Source organism: Lacerta agilis, chromosome 8 (genome assembly GCF_009819535.1).
Source record: "Lacerta agilis isolate rLacAgi1 chromosome 8, rLacAgi1.pri, whole genome shotgun sequence".
Classification (NCBI taxonomy): Eukaryota; Metazoa; Chordata; class Lepidosauria; order Squamata; family Lacertidae; genus Lacerta; species Lacerta agilis.
The window spans coordinates 7,749,141-7,764,422 of NC_046319.1; the positions used below are offsets into that span (position 1 = coordinate 7,749,141).

Consider the following 15,282-nt stretch of genomic DNA (forward strand, 5'->3'; position numbering starts at 1 on the left):
TTTAAGAGTCTTTCTGACATCTCTTCTGAGAGCCCTCTTGCACACTGTGGAATCTCTTTGTTGTTACTCCCATTTTGTTTGCAATTCAGCTATTCGTCCGATTTGTGAATTTAGGAAAAACAACCATCTTCCACAAATTTCAACAACCTTGCTGTAACTCAGAGCCAATCTGGATGTGACTTGGGAGGTCTCTCGCCCAATCTCCCAATGCCTTTTTCTTTGGTGGCAATGAAGGGGTGCCTGTATGTTAACCCTTTCCTGCTGGACTGGTCCTGACACAATCAGCCACACACCGAAGCTGCCATTAGGTGTGATTTCACTTGGGTAAAAGGTGCAGGGGAGAAATGTTAACCTTCCAACTCTACAACTGTATAATTTTGTGATTCTTCTCCCAGAATCCCTCTCCCCAGCAGCTGCATTTCAACAGAGAAGAAGACATGGGAGATTCCTAAGCACAAGAGTACCACTTCATATGGGCTGACCTTGGTCCTAAGCTACCTGCACACGGGGGGGGGGGGAGGCTTTGGAGGTTTCTGGCATCTGACAAGGAATTAACATCCTGTCCCCTTGCATTCAGCCATATATTATTTACCTCTGTAAAAGTTTAGATCTCAGAAGATCTTGGCACGTTTCCTCCTCTTTGGTTATTTCTGGTCCATTGTACAGAATCCTCAGCATAGAGCAAGCCAGCACAGACAAGCCTAAAGCAAGGTCTACCAAGAATGGCAATCCCCCCGACACATCTTCTGATGACTCCTTCAGCATAGAAAGGCAAAAATGCACACACAGCAATTAATGTGATTGGTTTTTATATACTTATAAGAGTGTTAAAGTTGAGTGACATATGAATGTGTAGTCAAGGTTCAGACAACATAGTTCGAGCCCACAATATGTTAGGCAGTACCATTACATGCCTGTCCTCCTTCCTCTCCCCTCAAACCCTGCATATTTAGATTTATTGTAGCAAATTTCCATTAATGTCCCATATACAAACCTAACACAAGCCTACCTGTGCTCGAACTGTACAAGCAAAGCCCCACATAGCTTTGTCTGGGGTGTTGTGTTCTCGGCCACTCCGCATTTCAAAGGAGAAGGTAACGGTGTCCCCTTCCACCTTATGTTTTGAAAGGGCAAAGGAGAAACAGTTAAACAAGCAGCTAAAGATAGGGTGCAATCCCTCTTTCATGCACTGCTGTCTTCACAGACTTTCCATGGGGGTCTCAGGAAAAGCGTTACAATGTCTGAAATGGCTCTAAAAATCACAGAAAGTCACATTGGACAGACTCAGGTTCAAATCCCCACTCAGTCATGGAGCTCACTGGGTAACCTTTGGCTAGTCTCCCCACCCAGCACTGCAAACGGAACCTATCTAACAGGATTGTGAAAATATAATTGGGAGGGAGGGTAGGGAAAAGAAGAATTGATGCTATACAGAGCTCCCTGGAAAGGTAGGAGGCAAATGCAGAACATTAAATAAATGGATGTGTGTTTTAAGAGACTCTGCCAAAGCACAGAGATGTGCACACATTGTTCTTGATAAATGTCAGGAACTCTGATGTGTGTGTGTGTGTGTGTGCTTTGAACAGAAACTAGGAAAACGGCAAGCTAATTCCACCAGGCCCAAATAATCTGTAACTTTGCAGAGTTATAGCATCTAGAAAAAAACTAACTTGGACATTCTTGGGCAAGAGTTGGCTTTGGATATAAAAGCCAACCACCCTTCTTCCGGTTGACCATACATGAGATGGGAAACCCAAATACTGTATATGCTGGCATATAAGACTACTTTTTAATCCAGGAAAATCTTCTCAAAAGTCGGGGGTCGTCTTATACGCCGGGTGGAGAATCTGCGGTCGAGTATATCTCAAACTCTGTATTTTAACTGGGAAAGTTGGGGGTCGTCTTATACGCCGGAAAATACGGTAATACTCGCATACATAATCTGATTTCAGAGGTTGCAAGTGGTAGAGGTCCTTGACCATGGAACCATGACAAATGTGGAAAACACAAGGACTGGAGGTGACAAGGAAGTAACCGCGATTGTTCCAGGTCCATGAATCCATCTCTCTTACATGAGATTACCCTTATGCCTAACTACAATAGCACTATTGTTTCATAATTTTGTTTTTAAAAATGACCACTAGCTTTTTTAAAAGAAGTGTTTTGTTTTTTTTAAAAACCAAAAAAACAAAAACAAAGACTTTTCCTTTCCCTGTACATTTCAAGTTATAACTGTATCAGAAGATCAGATCAGCAACATTTATAGCCCTGGAGCTGTTCTTTGCTTTTCTCTTCTCCTCCTGCCACTCCTTGTTTAACACTACAAAATAAATACTGAACTCAGCTGCTACAGTTCTCCCTGCATAGTTTTTTTATGGGTCCACAACAAAACACAAACCATTTTTCTATAAAGTAGTTCCCAAACAACATTCAAATTTGGTTGAAATCTTGTTGCTGTCATTTTAAAAAATGGAGAAATCGTTACTCTGTACCTTTACTAAGTCTTTGGGCCAACCAGTTCCTAAGACACTCCGGCTGCCATATCCTAGGGTGTTGCCCCCATATTCAGCAACCTTCCGGCTATTTGTGTTGGGGCCTGCGTAGATCACCAACTTCAAGAACATGAAATAAACTGTTAGGTGGGATAAAGACAAATACAACGTGCATACTTACGGCAGTTTGAATATTTAAAGTTCATTCCAAATTGTTGTGAAGGAGACAAACAGGTGGCTTCCTGGTTTTACACACAAAACACTGAAGCAATAATACAAATGGCTTTTTAGAAGTAAATAGCAGGTGCAGGGCCTCTGATCTGGATCAGGAGCCTGGCAGGAAAGGCCACTTTCCTTTTTGAACCCCACTCCCCATTATCCTGATCAGGATCAGATCTCCTGGCCTGCTGTTTGTATGCAAGAGAAAAGATCTGATCCTTGACAACTGAAGTTTTCCTTCCAATGCAAACATCAGGTGCAGGCACTTCGGTCCCAATCAGGGTCACAGCAAGAGACAACCTTCCCCATCCAGTTCAGATTTTGATCCAGATCACAACCCACTCCATCCTACTTTTGCAGGTGTTTACATTTTTTTAAAAAAAAGCCACTGGCTAATGACATGTATGGTGTCACATCTAGTTTGGCCCTCAACTAGCGGTCAGCATTCAGCGATGAATAAATTAATTGCAAGGGATCACCTCTTCATACACACCCAGCTTCTGTGATCCCACACAGAGGCTGGAATCAAAAACTTCCCCGTTTTTTTCTTCATGGCAAAAAACGGTGCTATAGATTATGGTTAACAGACGTTCCCGCTTCCTGGGGACAGTCCCCGGATTTACAAATCTGTCCCCGGACAAAATCCATCCCCAGAATGCCCCCAGATTTCATTTAATGTCCCCGGATTTATATTTTAAGTGTTGTAGATTTATTAGTATGAAATGAACGTTGTGTGATTGGTTCAACAGCATAAGATACATCATATGGGGACTTCTGGCAAGGCAAAATGCCGGGTGCCACGGCAGCAAGCAGCTCCTGAAGCCAGCCAGAGCCAACTGCAGTACCAGGCTGGCTCCAGGCTGCTGAGACTGCCACTGCCACTGCCAAGGGGGAACCAGGGACGCCCAGCACGTCAGCTGGGGGAACCACTGACCACCCCCCCCCCGACCCAAATCAAACCGGAAGCGAGAGCAACCAGCCACCCAGCCGACTGCCCAGCAGCGCTCCGGGGCCAGGAAAACCCTGGAGCTGACACAGGGAGAAGGAGGAGAGAGAAAGAGGAAGGAGAAAAAGAGGGGAGCCCCAACCTTGCTGCACCGCTGCTGCCGCCGCCACCACTGAGAAGGAGAGGTAGGAGAGTACTGGGAGGGCAAGGACACATGGCCGAGTCCAGGCCCAACCCGAGCCTACTCCACGGTGGCTAGCACTCCAAGATAGCAGGCCGGAGCCCAGAGGAAGGCCACACGAGAGAGGAGACCACAGAAGAGAAGATAATACTTCTTTTTCTTTTTTTTAATAACCTTTTTTCTCTCTTTAAAAAACAACCACCTTACTATAGATACATCTGATAGGCACAATCTGCACCTTCTGGAAACAACTGAAGCCATTTTCTTCCTTTAAAAAAATGCTCTTCCAGCTGGATAAATAGGTCTCGGCCATGGGTGTCCATTTTGTATCGTTTTAAAATTCATTTGTTTTTTGTGCTGCTTTCAACTGTTTTTGTTTTTTTAAGATGCTTTTATTATATTCTGGACATATGTGGAAGGCGATTAATAAATAACAATAATCATATTGTCCATGATAAAGATAGAGAGCATTAAGGGACAGAAGCTGCTCCTGTGCAAACTCTACTGAAGGAAATGGAAATTGCACCACAGCACTGACTTGTTGTGTTCCACTGGGAAGATCTTTCTAGCATTTTACTAACCTTATCATAATCATACTGTGAAGAGCAGCGGCTATCAAACCTCAGGTACAAACAACGGGCTCCCGGAATATGCACTGTCTCTTTAAATTTGTAATTGTCTCTGACAGGATGGACTGTCTCTACTGTCTTCCCAGCAGCCCAAGGAGCTGGAATCTTTAAGCCAGTAAGGAAACCTGGCTCTTCTTTTTCTTCTAGCATTCTAGTATTTAAGAAAAGAGTGAAAAGGGACGAACATTAGCAGAGAAAACCTGGAATCTGCACAACAAACCTATCACAACAGCAAACACATGGTATGTGAAGAAGGGCCTTGTGCTGAAGACAATTGAAGGCAGTTTGAAAGAGGAATCGCTGCTCATGTGGGCTACATTCATCTGACTTTCAGCTCTGCTCAAGAGGCTTGGCAGGTTTTTCAACTTACTGAATTCCCATCTAGTGGGGGTACAGACCCAAGAAGGACCTCAAAGCTTGTGGGTACAAATAAAATGCCACTTCCATTGATGAGGAAGGCAGTTCGAACAATGCACCCTTAATATCAGGCGTTGCTGAAATCTAATTCCAAGCTGATATTTACCATACAGAGGAACCACACAGGTTTCATACAGGCACATACAAGCTTTTCCTGAAGCACAAGGAGCATATTTGAGGGTGCTTGCCATTGGGAAAATAGGGAAAGTGGGGAGAGTTAACCCCCTTACCCCAGTGTTACAGTGTAATGGGGACCCCCATGGCTGCTGTTCAGTTCTACAAAGCCACACAAGATTCAGTAACAGATCTTACAACATCCCACCCACTTGTGACATAGCCGTATTTTTCGCTCCATAAAACGCACCTGACCATAAGACGAACCTAGTTTTTAGAGGCGGAAAGGGGGAAAGCCCCATTTTGGGGGGGAATCAGCTCACAGTTATGCAGCTTCTTTTGCAAAGGGGGAAAGCCCCGGTTTTTTTGAGGATCAGCTCAAAGTTGTTGAGCTTACTTTGCAAAAGGAAAAAATCCTGTTTTTATGGCGTTCCGACTCACAGTTCTTCAGCTTCTTTAGGAAAGGAAAGGGAGCCGTTTCTACAATTTCCACACAGATAATGTAATCAGCTAGTCACATGTCTCTGGGGAAACAAACAGCCTCTGTCTGCAGAACATTCAACAATGGAGGCCTGGGAAAGGGGGCGGGGCCAGAAAGGGAGCCAGCGATTGACCACACTTTCACTCCATAAGACACACAGACATTTCCCCTTACTTTTTAGGAGGAAAAAAGTGCGTCTTATGGATCGAAAAATACGGTAAGTTGTTAAAAGCAGGATCAGGTAATATACATTGTGCCCATTATGAATTAAAACATAAAGCTCTTGAAACAATCTCAACCTTTCCTAATTTTTCTTCTGTTCCTCTAGAACCCTTAAGGTGGCAGGGAAAGGGAGGAGAAGTAAAAGCTGTAACTTGCTCTCCAGAAAAACCTTCAGTTGGATCTATAACTTTCAGCTCTTTATGAGAATCTTCCCCCCCCCCCATGAGCCAACAAAGCAATTTTACAGAGCAATCCAACGCGGACCCTGTGGGGTTCCTTGCCTCTGAATCATTCTTCCATAATGATTTATGTCCAGAAGCAACATTGCCAGCAAGCATATGAGAGAGTGCATTCAACGTATTAAAAGTAGTGAAGGATGAGGGTCAAAGGGCAGTCGGATGATGTTACGTTGATTACCTCTCATCAGGGAATAGCTTGCTCCTCTGCTCTGATGCCCCTCCAGGAGAACTGCCCGCTTCAGAGAAAACAGGAGACTGGGTTTTCAGCAGCAAGGCTGTCTGTAGCAAAATGAATATGTTTTGCTTGTGATTAGTAAAGTAGTATATAATTCTATCTCTCAAATAGGGAAGGGGGGGAAAACTGGAGAGGCAGGTGAGAAAGAGAGAGACTGTCTCTGCAAGGGGTTGGACTCAAAGACTCTTTGAGTCCCTTGCAACTCTACAATTCTATGACTTGCTATTGGTACTGATGCTCTGTCAATCCTCTCTATTGCCCTCAAAGATAACACAGCTCCCCTGGTCCAGATTATTGCCTGGAAGGAGAATGAGGATGTTTCCTCAGTAGGCATTTAGAATGACATTAACACGATTCCTTCACTCGCTTTTTACAGGGCACCCACACAACTCTATCACCTAAACATTGTCGCCCTGTGGTTCTTCCATCTTTTCTTAGACCACAAAAAGTCCAACTTCTTTAGGAAGAACAAAACAACAGTGCAGTCTCACAGCTCAACACACATTCATTATAAGACTTGTGGGGAATGTTGTTTTACGACCCTTTTTAATTGCTATTTTTGTACTTATTTAAATGTTTTCCCATCTATATTGTTTTAATGAAAGATGCAAAGCACTACAACACTCCACAGCTAAAGCATTATTTCAGTATAGTGTTACAGCACCATAGAATCATGATAAATTATATTATAGCTTGCAGTGTTATAATGCTTTGGCAATGTTTCGTTTGAAAATAGTCAGAAAAGTGTTTCAGTGATAACTAAAATAATTATTTCAAAAGGAAATAAACAGGGGTCAGAAAACAAACAGCGGTTATAACATACCACAAGGGGTTTAGTGAAGGTGTGGCATGGACAGAACACAGTGGAATGTACACACAGAAAATGCACAACACACTCAAACAGGGTGGAAAGTCAGCTGCAATTTCACAATGGAAAAGCAATAATTGGGTCATGCTAGGAGCCACCCATCTAGATGTAGCCTGAAGTTCTGCTTATTGGCAGATTTTGAACTGTGCTCCACATAGCACCGTATTATGGCTGTGTGTAAGTCTTTGTGACAAGGCAATTCAGTATCCTAAATGCATTGTGGGAGCTCAAATTTGAAAGGGATGACCATTAAGAAAATAATGTGATACTGTCTGCCATAAAAGGATGAATGCAACCCCTATGGCAAACCCAGTGGGACAATAAGCATTATAAAAAGTTTGTTACAAGGTAGAATGTAACAATACTGCTATTCTGCACAAGGGTTTAAGTAGCAAAGATCATTCCAAGGGAAGAAAAGAAACACAAAAAAATTTGGAGGGGTGGAGGAGGGGGAAATGACCAGCAGAAGAAAAGGAGGCCGTACCTGACTTGTGTAGAGGACCAGCTGCACCAGCTGAGGCATCAGAGCATCGGCCATGGTCAATGTTTGGAGATTAGGGTGCATCAGAGAGGTCAGCAAAACCGGAAGCAAATGGCCCAGCATTGTGGCTTTGGTCACCTGCTCCAGGCCTTTTAACCTGCAATGAGAGGCCCTCTGGATTTAGAGCATCTTGCTGCCATGCTCACGTACCAGTCCTGCTTTGGCACACACCCAACTGGCTTACTGTGAATGTCCCACCCCAGGTTGCCTTAACCCATCCCTAGCGAACAGGAGCAGTGGCCAGGGATGATGGGAGTTGTAGTCCCAAAACAGCTGGAGGGCCGAGTTTGCCTGTGCCTGCCTTAAACTCCCAAATACATCCTATCTCCTCCATCTTCAACAGTGCATCTCCCAACTTTCCACCATCTCTTCTGGACCTCCTGAAGCCTGCCCTTGTTGCTGCTATTGTCAAACTTCTCCTACTGACACAGCTCATATTTAGGTCTCTCCCACCGTCTGAAGGATGAACCCTTGCTCCTGGTTCAGACTTTTCTTATGCCCTGCACATTTTAGTTTGAGACTCAGACCCTGCCTTAACTTGCATCCTGCCAACCAAATAGCCTCCAGCACACACAAAAACTGCGTGACAGTTCCTCAAATCTCCTGATTTGGGCAACAAATTGCCAAGGAAGCAAACAGAAACTTGCAAACTGAAAGGAAGCACATTCTAGTGCCATCTATAGGCAGAATATCAAGGGCCATTGGACTATTGCACCTCCCTCTCTCATCCAGGAAAAGGGAATAGCAGCATAGCCACTTCTCTCATCCAGAGAAAGGACAGCTGCAGATAGCTTGCTTCCCTCCCTCCCTCCCTCCCCAGAAAGATCACTCTGCACCAACTGCCAGTGTCCTGGGACTGCAGACCAGAATGGAAGCACATATCGATCCTATCCTTCATCCAGACAGCTGAGGGATATCAGGTTGTGCGACTTTTTGTTTTATGCTTTGCAGTCTGTTGTAAAGTGCCTTGAGGACCTTTCAAAATAAAGGTGGGGCATGAATCTCCTAAGCAAATGAGGTTCATAAACTTACCGCTGCTCCCTGTCTGGAATATCGCTGTTTATCAGAGCAGTGGTGACTTGCTGCAGCATTTCTAGAACTTCATCGCATCCCGTAAGGATCTGAGTAGCCAGAGCCAAGATACTAGCTTTAAGCTCCTAGGCACAAAAACGTTAAGAAGAAACTTGTGTTTACATGACCAAGGGAACAGCTGGTCTTAAAAACAAACAATCAAGCAAACAGAACAAAAAAATAAGCATGGGTTTCCGAAGTTTATGTGATGGTCATGACAATGAAGCCGGCACCAACAGATCTCTCCAGGACTGAGACTGGAGACAGACAACTGAAGGTGGTCAGAGAAGCACCACTGCCTGTGGCAGATACATTCATTTGGTCCCCATCTCCATCCAGAGGTCATTTGCTGTGCTTTAGAATCCCCACTCATCCACCTTGATCAGAGGTGTAACTGGAACACATGAAAACAGATGTTCTGCAGGGAAACGATCTCTCTTTTCCTGTGTCAGCTGGACGTTTAAAATGTTAAACTCCAAAGTACTAGGAAAAATGTAATTAATTAGAATGCAAGATGCACTATGCAGGAAATTAAGGACAGATTTTGACTAGGAGGGCTCCCTGTCAGTAAGGCCTGATAAAAAACAATATGGAAGCCTTATTGGGTCATTTTTAAAGTAGGGAAGGTTCCTTCTCGGACACACAACGTGTCTTCCAATATCTATGTATGAAGGTGAGCTCAAGGGCCACAATTTCTAGTGAGGAATCAAGTTTAACTGGTTTTTTTTTTTTTGAAGTGCCAAAGTCATTCGGCAGCAGACTGTGGAAAAAAGTTTAACTTTTTTCTTTAATATAAGTACTAAAAAAATACAAGTAGTAGGCACCCATAACAGAAGGGTTATATTTGTATATCTCTCTCTGTCTCTGTCTCTGTCTCTCTGTCTCCCTCTCTCTCTCTCTCTCTCTCTCTCTCTCTCTCACACACACACACACACACACACACAAACAGGAGTGGTGGAATTCCTATTCTAAAATGCTGTTTACTTCAAATAATACCTCCCTCAGAATGATTGCTCTTCCTCCTATGCAAAATGACACAGATTTAATCCATAAACCTTTTACAACAACTAGATACAGTTTTTTTTTCCTTTTTGCAGCAACCTTAGTGGGCACAGGAGCACGCACACACACACATTCCCCCTTCTTCTGTCCTCATCATCCTGCCCAACTGGCAAATCTTCTGCCGATCTGATGGCGCTATTTATACTGCAGAAAAACAATGTTGCTTGATATTTTCCTGTGGCTGACTTGAAACAGTCACCCCCCCCCCTAGATTCTTTTTTTAAGTGGGAGGGGGAAAATAAAACATGCATGTCGCATTTGGGAAACTCCAGCTAGTTAACTGCAGACAAAGGACTATAGTGGACTAGGCCCCGACTGCATACAGTACTTATCAGAATGGTTAATCCAGCCCTGTCTGCTGGCCAGACAAGGAACGAAACAGACAGTCTTAGAAGGGAAGAGAGGATGATACGAACTGCAGAGAAGAACTGAAAAAAATAAAAACGTGTTTGTAGGATGAAAGACGGCATGGACACAGTTAGCATTTACTTCATACAAGTACACAAGTATGCCAAAGAATAGCAAAAAGGAGACTGACAGAATTGAAAATAAAGGGGCAAAACTAAACATGGGCCTCCTGTGTGGGCCCTGTAGAAAGAAATGGAAGCTGCTCTTATCTACCAGCCCAAGGGCTCAGCCTTGAGTAGTGGGCTGTGGGCTGCCTTTCCCTCTCTGCTCCTCCCTGAAGCAGCTGAGATAATAAATGCAAAGCCAACTGGAAAAGTAGCACAGGCCCTGCATAAAAGCATATTTTGCCCCATTTCTTCAGATAAGCAACTAATATTCCCTAGAGAGTGGCAGTGGAGTTGATGGGGGCATCTGTACCACAGACATAAACAGGTTTGAAATCTGCTTAAGGGCCAAACCATATGCTGCGATAGACATACTTTTAGGGAAAGGGTGCTTAAATCAAGCTCCCGCACATTTTTACTTTTGTTTTGAGAAAAAGGGTCTCAATTTGGATCACACAATCTACTAGTGCTCAGAGTCCTGTGCAGGTTTCCTGTCAAAAATCCCTCCAGCTTCTTTGCTCCTCAGGGGTCAGCAGAACACCAGTATGGAGTAGGAGCAAATTCCAGAACCGGGCCCCACAGCTGCTATTTCTTCAAACTGAAAAGCGGTGTGCTTAAGGGCACTTTTTTTTTTTTTTTTAAAAGTATTTTATCAGAATGTGTAGTTTGGCCCTAGGCAGCACAGCTTCTTTCAGGAAACCCTGAGCATTTCTGAAGCTGCAGAGAATTCTCCATTTAGAGGTTCTTAGCTCCCTCACCAAACTGTAACCACCAAGGTCTGAGGTGTGAGAAAAGTCATGGCCTTTAGATAAACCTGTTTAAGTCTGTGTAGAACCACACAAGACAAAGGCTCCCTCTGGGGTTCCATGGAGGGGGTAGGGCAGCTCCAGGAATAAAAAGCGATGAAAATGCAAAGCTACCCTCCATGCCAGGGATGGGAAACTTGCAGCCCTCCAGATCAGCCCTAGGCAGCATTGCCAATGCTCAGGAACCACGGAAGTTAGAGTCCAGTAATATCTTGGAGGCCCCAGGTTATTCAGGCCTGCTCTATGCTAACATCCAGAGCACCCTTTTAGATTCCATATGGTTAAGAAATAGAGATTTCATTTGTGGGTGGGACAGGTAAATACTCTGGAAGTTTTAAAGGCCCATAGATGGATATATTCTAAAATGAATGGGAATAAAGTATACCGTATTTTTCGCTCCATAAGACACACTTTTTTCCTCCTAAAAATTAAGGGGAAATATCTGTGCGTCTTATAGAGCGAATGGTGGTCCCTGGAGCCGAATTGCCCAGGGGCCAAAAGCAGGTAGTGCTTTTTATTTTACAAAGAGAAAAGGGGGTGTTGAAAGGACCCCGCTCAGCAGCTGATCAGCAAGAGATCGGGAGAGAGATAAGAGTCCCAGCTCCCTTTCAGCCCCACCCTCCATTGTTGAATGTGCTGCAGAGGGAGGTTGTTTGTTTCCCCAGCAACATGTGACTGGCTGATTAGATTATCTGTCTGGAAGCTGTAGAAATGGCTCCCTTTCCTTCAGATTTTTTTTAAAAAGTGTGTGTCAAGACCTGGAATACAGAACTATCTGCCACAGTTCTTTCTCTAAAACAAGGAGACTCTGGCATAAGAAACGCCTGCTAGATAAGTCCAATGGCCCATCTAGTCCAGCATCCTGTTCTCACATTGGCCAAATAGTTGCCTGTGGGAAACCAGCAAGCAGGATTCGAGCACAAAAGCACCCTTACCCTCCTACTGTTTCAAGCAGCTGGTATTCAGAAGCACTGATGCCTCCAACTGTGGAGTCAGAGCACAGCCATAGTGGCTAGTAGCCTTATGTAAAGGTAAAGGGACCCCTGACTATCAGGTCTAGTCGTGTCCGACTCTGGGGCTGCGGCGCTCATCTCGCTCTATAGGCCAAGGGAGCCAGCGTTTGTCTGCAGACAGCTTCCGGGTCATGTGGCCAGCATGACAAAGCCGCTTCTGGCGAACCAGAGCAGCGCCCGGAAACGCCGTTTACCTTCCCGCTGGAGCGGTCCCTATTTATCTACTTGCACTTGGACCTGCTTTCGAACTGCTAGGTGGGCAGCAGCAGGGATCGAGCAACGGGAGCTCACCCCGTGGCAGGGATTCGAACCGCCGACCTTCTGATCAGCAAGCCCTAGGCTCTGTGGTTTAACCCACAGCGCCACCTGGGTCCCTAGTAGCCTTATGTACCTCCATTAATTTTTCTAATCCTCTTTTAAAGCCATCCAAGTTGGTGGCCATGACTGCATCCTATGGAAGAAAGTTCCACAGCCAATGAATTACTGGTAATGATAGTCTTTCAGTGCAGACTAACTCGCTGGTTCAAAATAGAGGCCCTCTTCAGGAACAGCCACCTCTGGACTGAATTTGCAGTTGGTGGAGAGCGGTGGCGGTGGCAGCAGCAGCATGCAATGATCTCTGTTGGTCTTCCTGAATGCCACTCTGGTGGAGGTCAACAAGGAGGCCTAGCCATGCATTGCAAATCACAAGGGTTCCTGAATTAGGGTACACATAGCTTCAACAGCACCTTCCCTCCTGAAGAGGTCATTGTTGAGAATTCTAGCTGAAGCTGTCACAAAATTACACTGAGACAACAAGAAGGGACAAGACAGCACAGAGAGGGTATACCCATCAGCTGAACTGCAGAGATACAAGGGTCGGAAGAGAGCATGGGCTGTTGAAATCAGAACTGGAATTTAATATTGGTGTTTACCTGTACCTTCAATGTCTCTCCCTGCAAGGAGCTGTCACTGTCATCGTTTTCGTCAGGCTTAATCAAAATTGTATTACTCAGAAGATGGTTCTGTACGGCCATCAGATACCGCAGGCAAGAAGAGGCAGCCTTTAATATAAATGAGCACCATTTGCATTATCATCTTAACACTTCAACTAGAAAATCAGCACAGAAAAAGGCCGTGTGCTATTTTTGAAACACAGAGGAAGAAAACGAACAGGGAAATGTCAAATCATTCTCCTGCTAGACTGTCACCACTCTGTAATGCATTACAAGAATGTAACAAAAGAGTCACTAACTCAAGCTAAAATTTGAGAGATGTGTCACAAATTGCTGGATTTTGCTTAGTTGACACATAGGCATATAACAGATAGTCAAATTAATTCTTAAAACAAAGCTGAATTCATAGGGATCAATGGATACATTCCAGAAAGGTCAACAGAGTGGGAATGGGATCTCATCATATTTATTGCTCCGTAACACAGTACACAGTGTAACTGCAAGTTTCAAACAATGCTGTACAGTTTATGCTTTGATTCCATGGAGGCATAGAAAACCTAAATTGAATTCAGCTTCCTGAAAACCTCATGCTGTCATTTTTTTTTACTTAAAGCAAGTTGCTAGCCCTTATTGGCTTTTCAGATATGCTTCAAAGTGTGAGGAAATGTCTGCTGAAATCTCAGGAGTGGAGGCAACTAGAAAGTAACAGGGCAGGAGAACTCAAATACTCTGCCTAACTCCTTACCCCTCCTCCACAACTGGCAAAACCACAATGATGCAAAATAGAAGCAGTTATGCAAATCTGCATACCTAGAGAGGACACAGAATTCCGCTATTCTTGATGCAGACTTTGGATGGCTTGGGCCCAGCATTTCAATTAGCGCAGTACACTGGTCTAAATCTGGTCCCACCTACTACTTCCCACACCAATACCCATTTGTTTAGCATCTCCTGCAATTCTTCCAAAACAGTCATAACCCAAATATTCAGGCTGCTTCTTCCTAACCCCCTGACTTTCCTGTAAAGCGGGTCAGGATTGTTATGTTCATTATACAGCCAGTATGGTATAGTGGCAAAACTGTGCCAGAAAACAATGGAAATCATTAGGTTCAGTTTCCCATTTAGGTGCAAAACTCGCTGGATAAGCTTGGGTCATTTACTCACACTCACCTACATCTCATGACTGTTACAAAGATAAAAGAACAGGAAGGCTGTAGCTCTGAGCAAATGAGGCAGGATAAAAACATAGCAAGATAAACACTGTTACAATGAGGGCTGAGGCTAAAACAGAGTGGCTTGGTCCATTCATTTGTTTTTATTTATATCATGGGCTGTCCCCTGAGCCCGCTGACATTGCAAGGGATTGTTGCTTAGGTGAGAGAGAAAATTTTTCAGGGACGGTTCATACCCCGGCCAGCACCTCTTGAATCTTCTACCCTCGGGCAGGAGATCTAGGAGTATAATCAGTCGTACCAACAGGCTAAAAAACAGTTTCTATCCGTGGACTGTTAGGCTGCTGAACGGAAAATAATATAGTGCAACTGACTTTTGGGGTTGGTGTGTTGTGAGACAAGCACACAGAGTGCAATGAGATTGAGTGTTGGGGGGGGAGGCTCAGTTACAGGTTGTACATTGACAATAAAGGTATTAATAATTATTTATTATTATTATTATTATTATTATTATTATTATTCCCCTGTTTTCTACAGATAGAACCAAATGCAGCTTGCAAGTGATTCAAATACAATCTAAAATAAAAAATCACGTTAGAAGCAATCAACACTGGTTTGCTCATTGAGTTTTACTACTAATACCAAGACTTAAACCGGACTTCCCATCAAGCCATTCACTTTTAACTACCATGCTAACATTAGCTCTTAATTATGATTTTTTAATTTTTTTTGGTGGCTGATGTTTAAAATAAGTGGCGGGGAGACAGAGCAGGGCAACATGTGGATGCAAGGCATTATCAGACATCTGGCCAAACACTCACAGCAGACAGCATGGAAAGGTTCATGCCAGTTTAGCCAGGTGCTCAATTTCATGGCAGGACAAAGTATAAGACTGCTCTTCCTAGGTGAGGCTGGGAAAGAAACTGGAAGAGCAGCAGCAGCTGCTGCTGCTGCCTGTTAGTACAATCTGAATCACAAGCTCCGATGTCTCCTAGGTACATAAGTCCTTGTTTCTCCTGTGTAGGAGAGTGTCAATACATTGGCATGCAGGTGGCATCCAGAAGACAATCAGTGAGGTTTGCAGGCTCATCTATAACATTTGACAATCCAAATGCTCCCTTAAACCT

At 44.1% G+C, this 15,282-nt stretch overlaps 1 protein-coding gene across 9 annotated transcripts in view; it reads right to left on the reverse strand.

Annotated features, from left to right (window-relative positions):
* The window catches only part of HECTD4 (HECT domain E3 ubiquitin protein ligase 4), a 112,138-nt gene that overhangs the window by 49,374 nt on the left and 47,482 nt on the right, over positions 1-15,282 (reverse strand). For 7 of the 9 annotated variants that reach the window (XM_033159280.1, XM_033159288.1, XM_033159284.1 and 4 more), the window contains exons 17-24: positions 12,963-13,091; positions 8,617-8,741; positions 7,528-7,681; positions 6,119-6,219; positions 4,420-4,618; positions 2,493-2,612; positions 1,010-1,114; positions 593-756 (exon numbers count right to left, since the gene is read on the reverse strand). In XM_033159280.1, the coding sequence (XP_033015171.1) occupies positions 593-756; positions 1,010-1,114; positions 2,493-2,612; positions 4,420-4,618; positions 6,119-6,219; positions 7,528-7,681; positions 8,617-8,741; positions 12,963-13,091 (1,097 nt within the window). The remainder of the gene's footprint in view (positions 1-592; positions 757-1,009; positions 1,115-2,492; positions 2,613-4,419; positions 4,619-6,118; positions 6,220-7,527; positions 7,682-8,616; positions 8,742-12,962; positions 13,092-15,282) is intronic. The other 2 variants (XM_033159287.1, XM_033159283.1) reach the window with 1 other exon arrangement.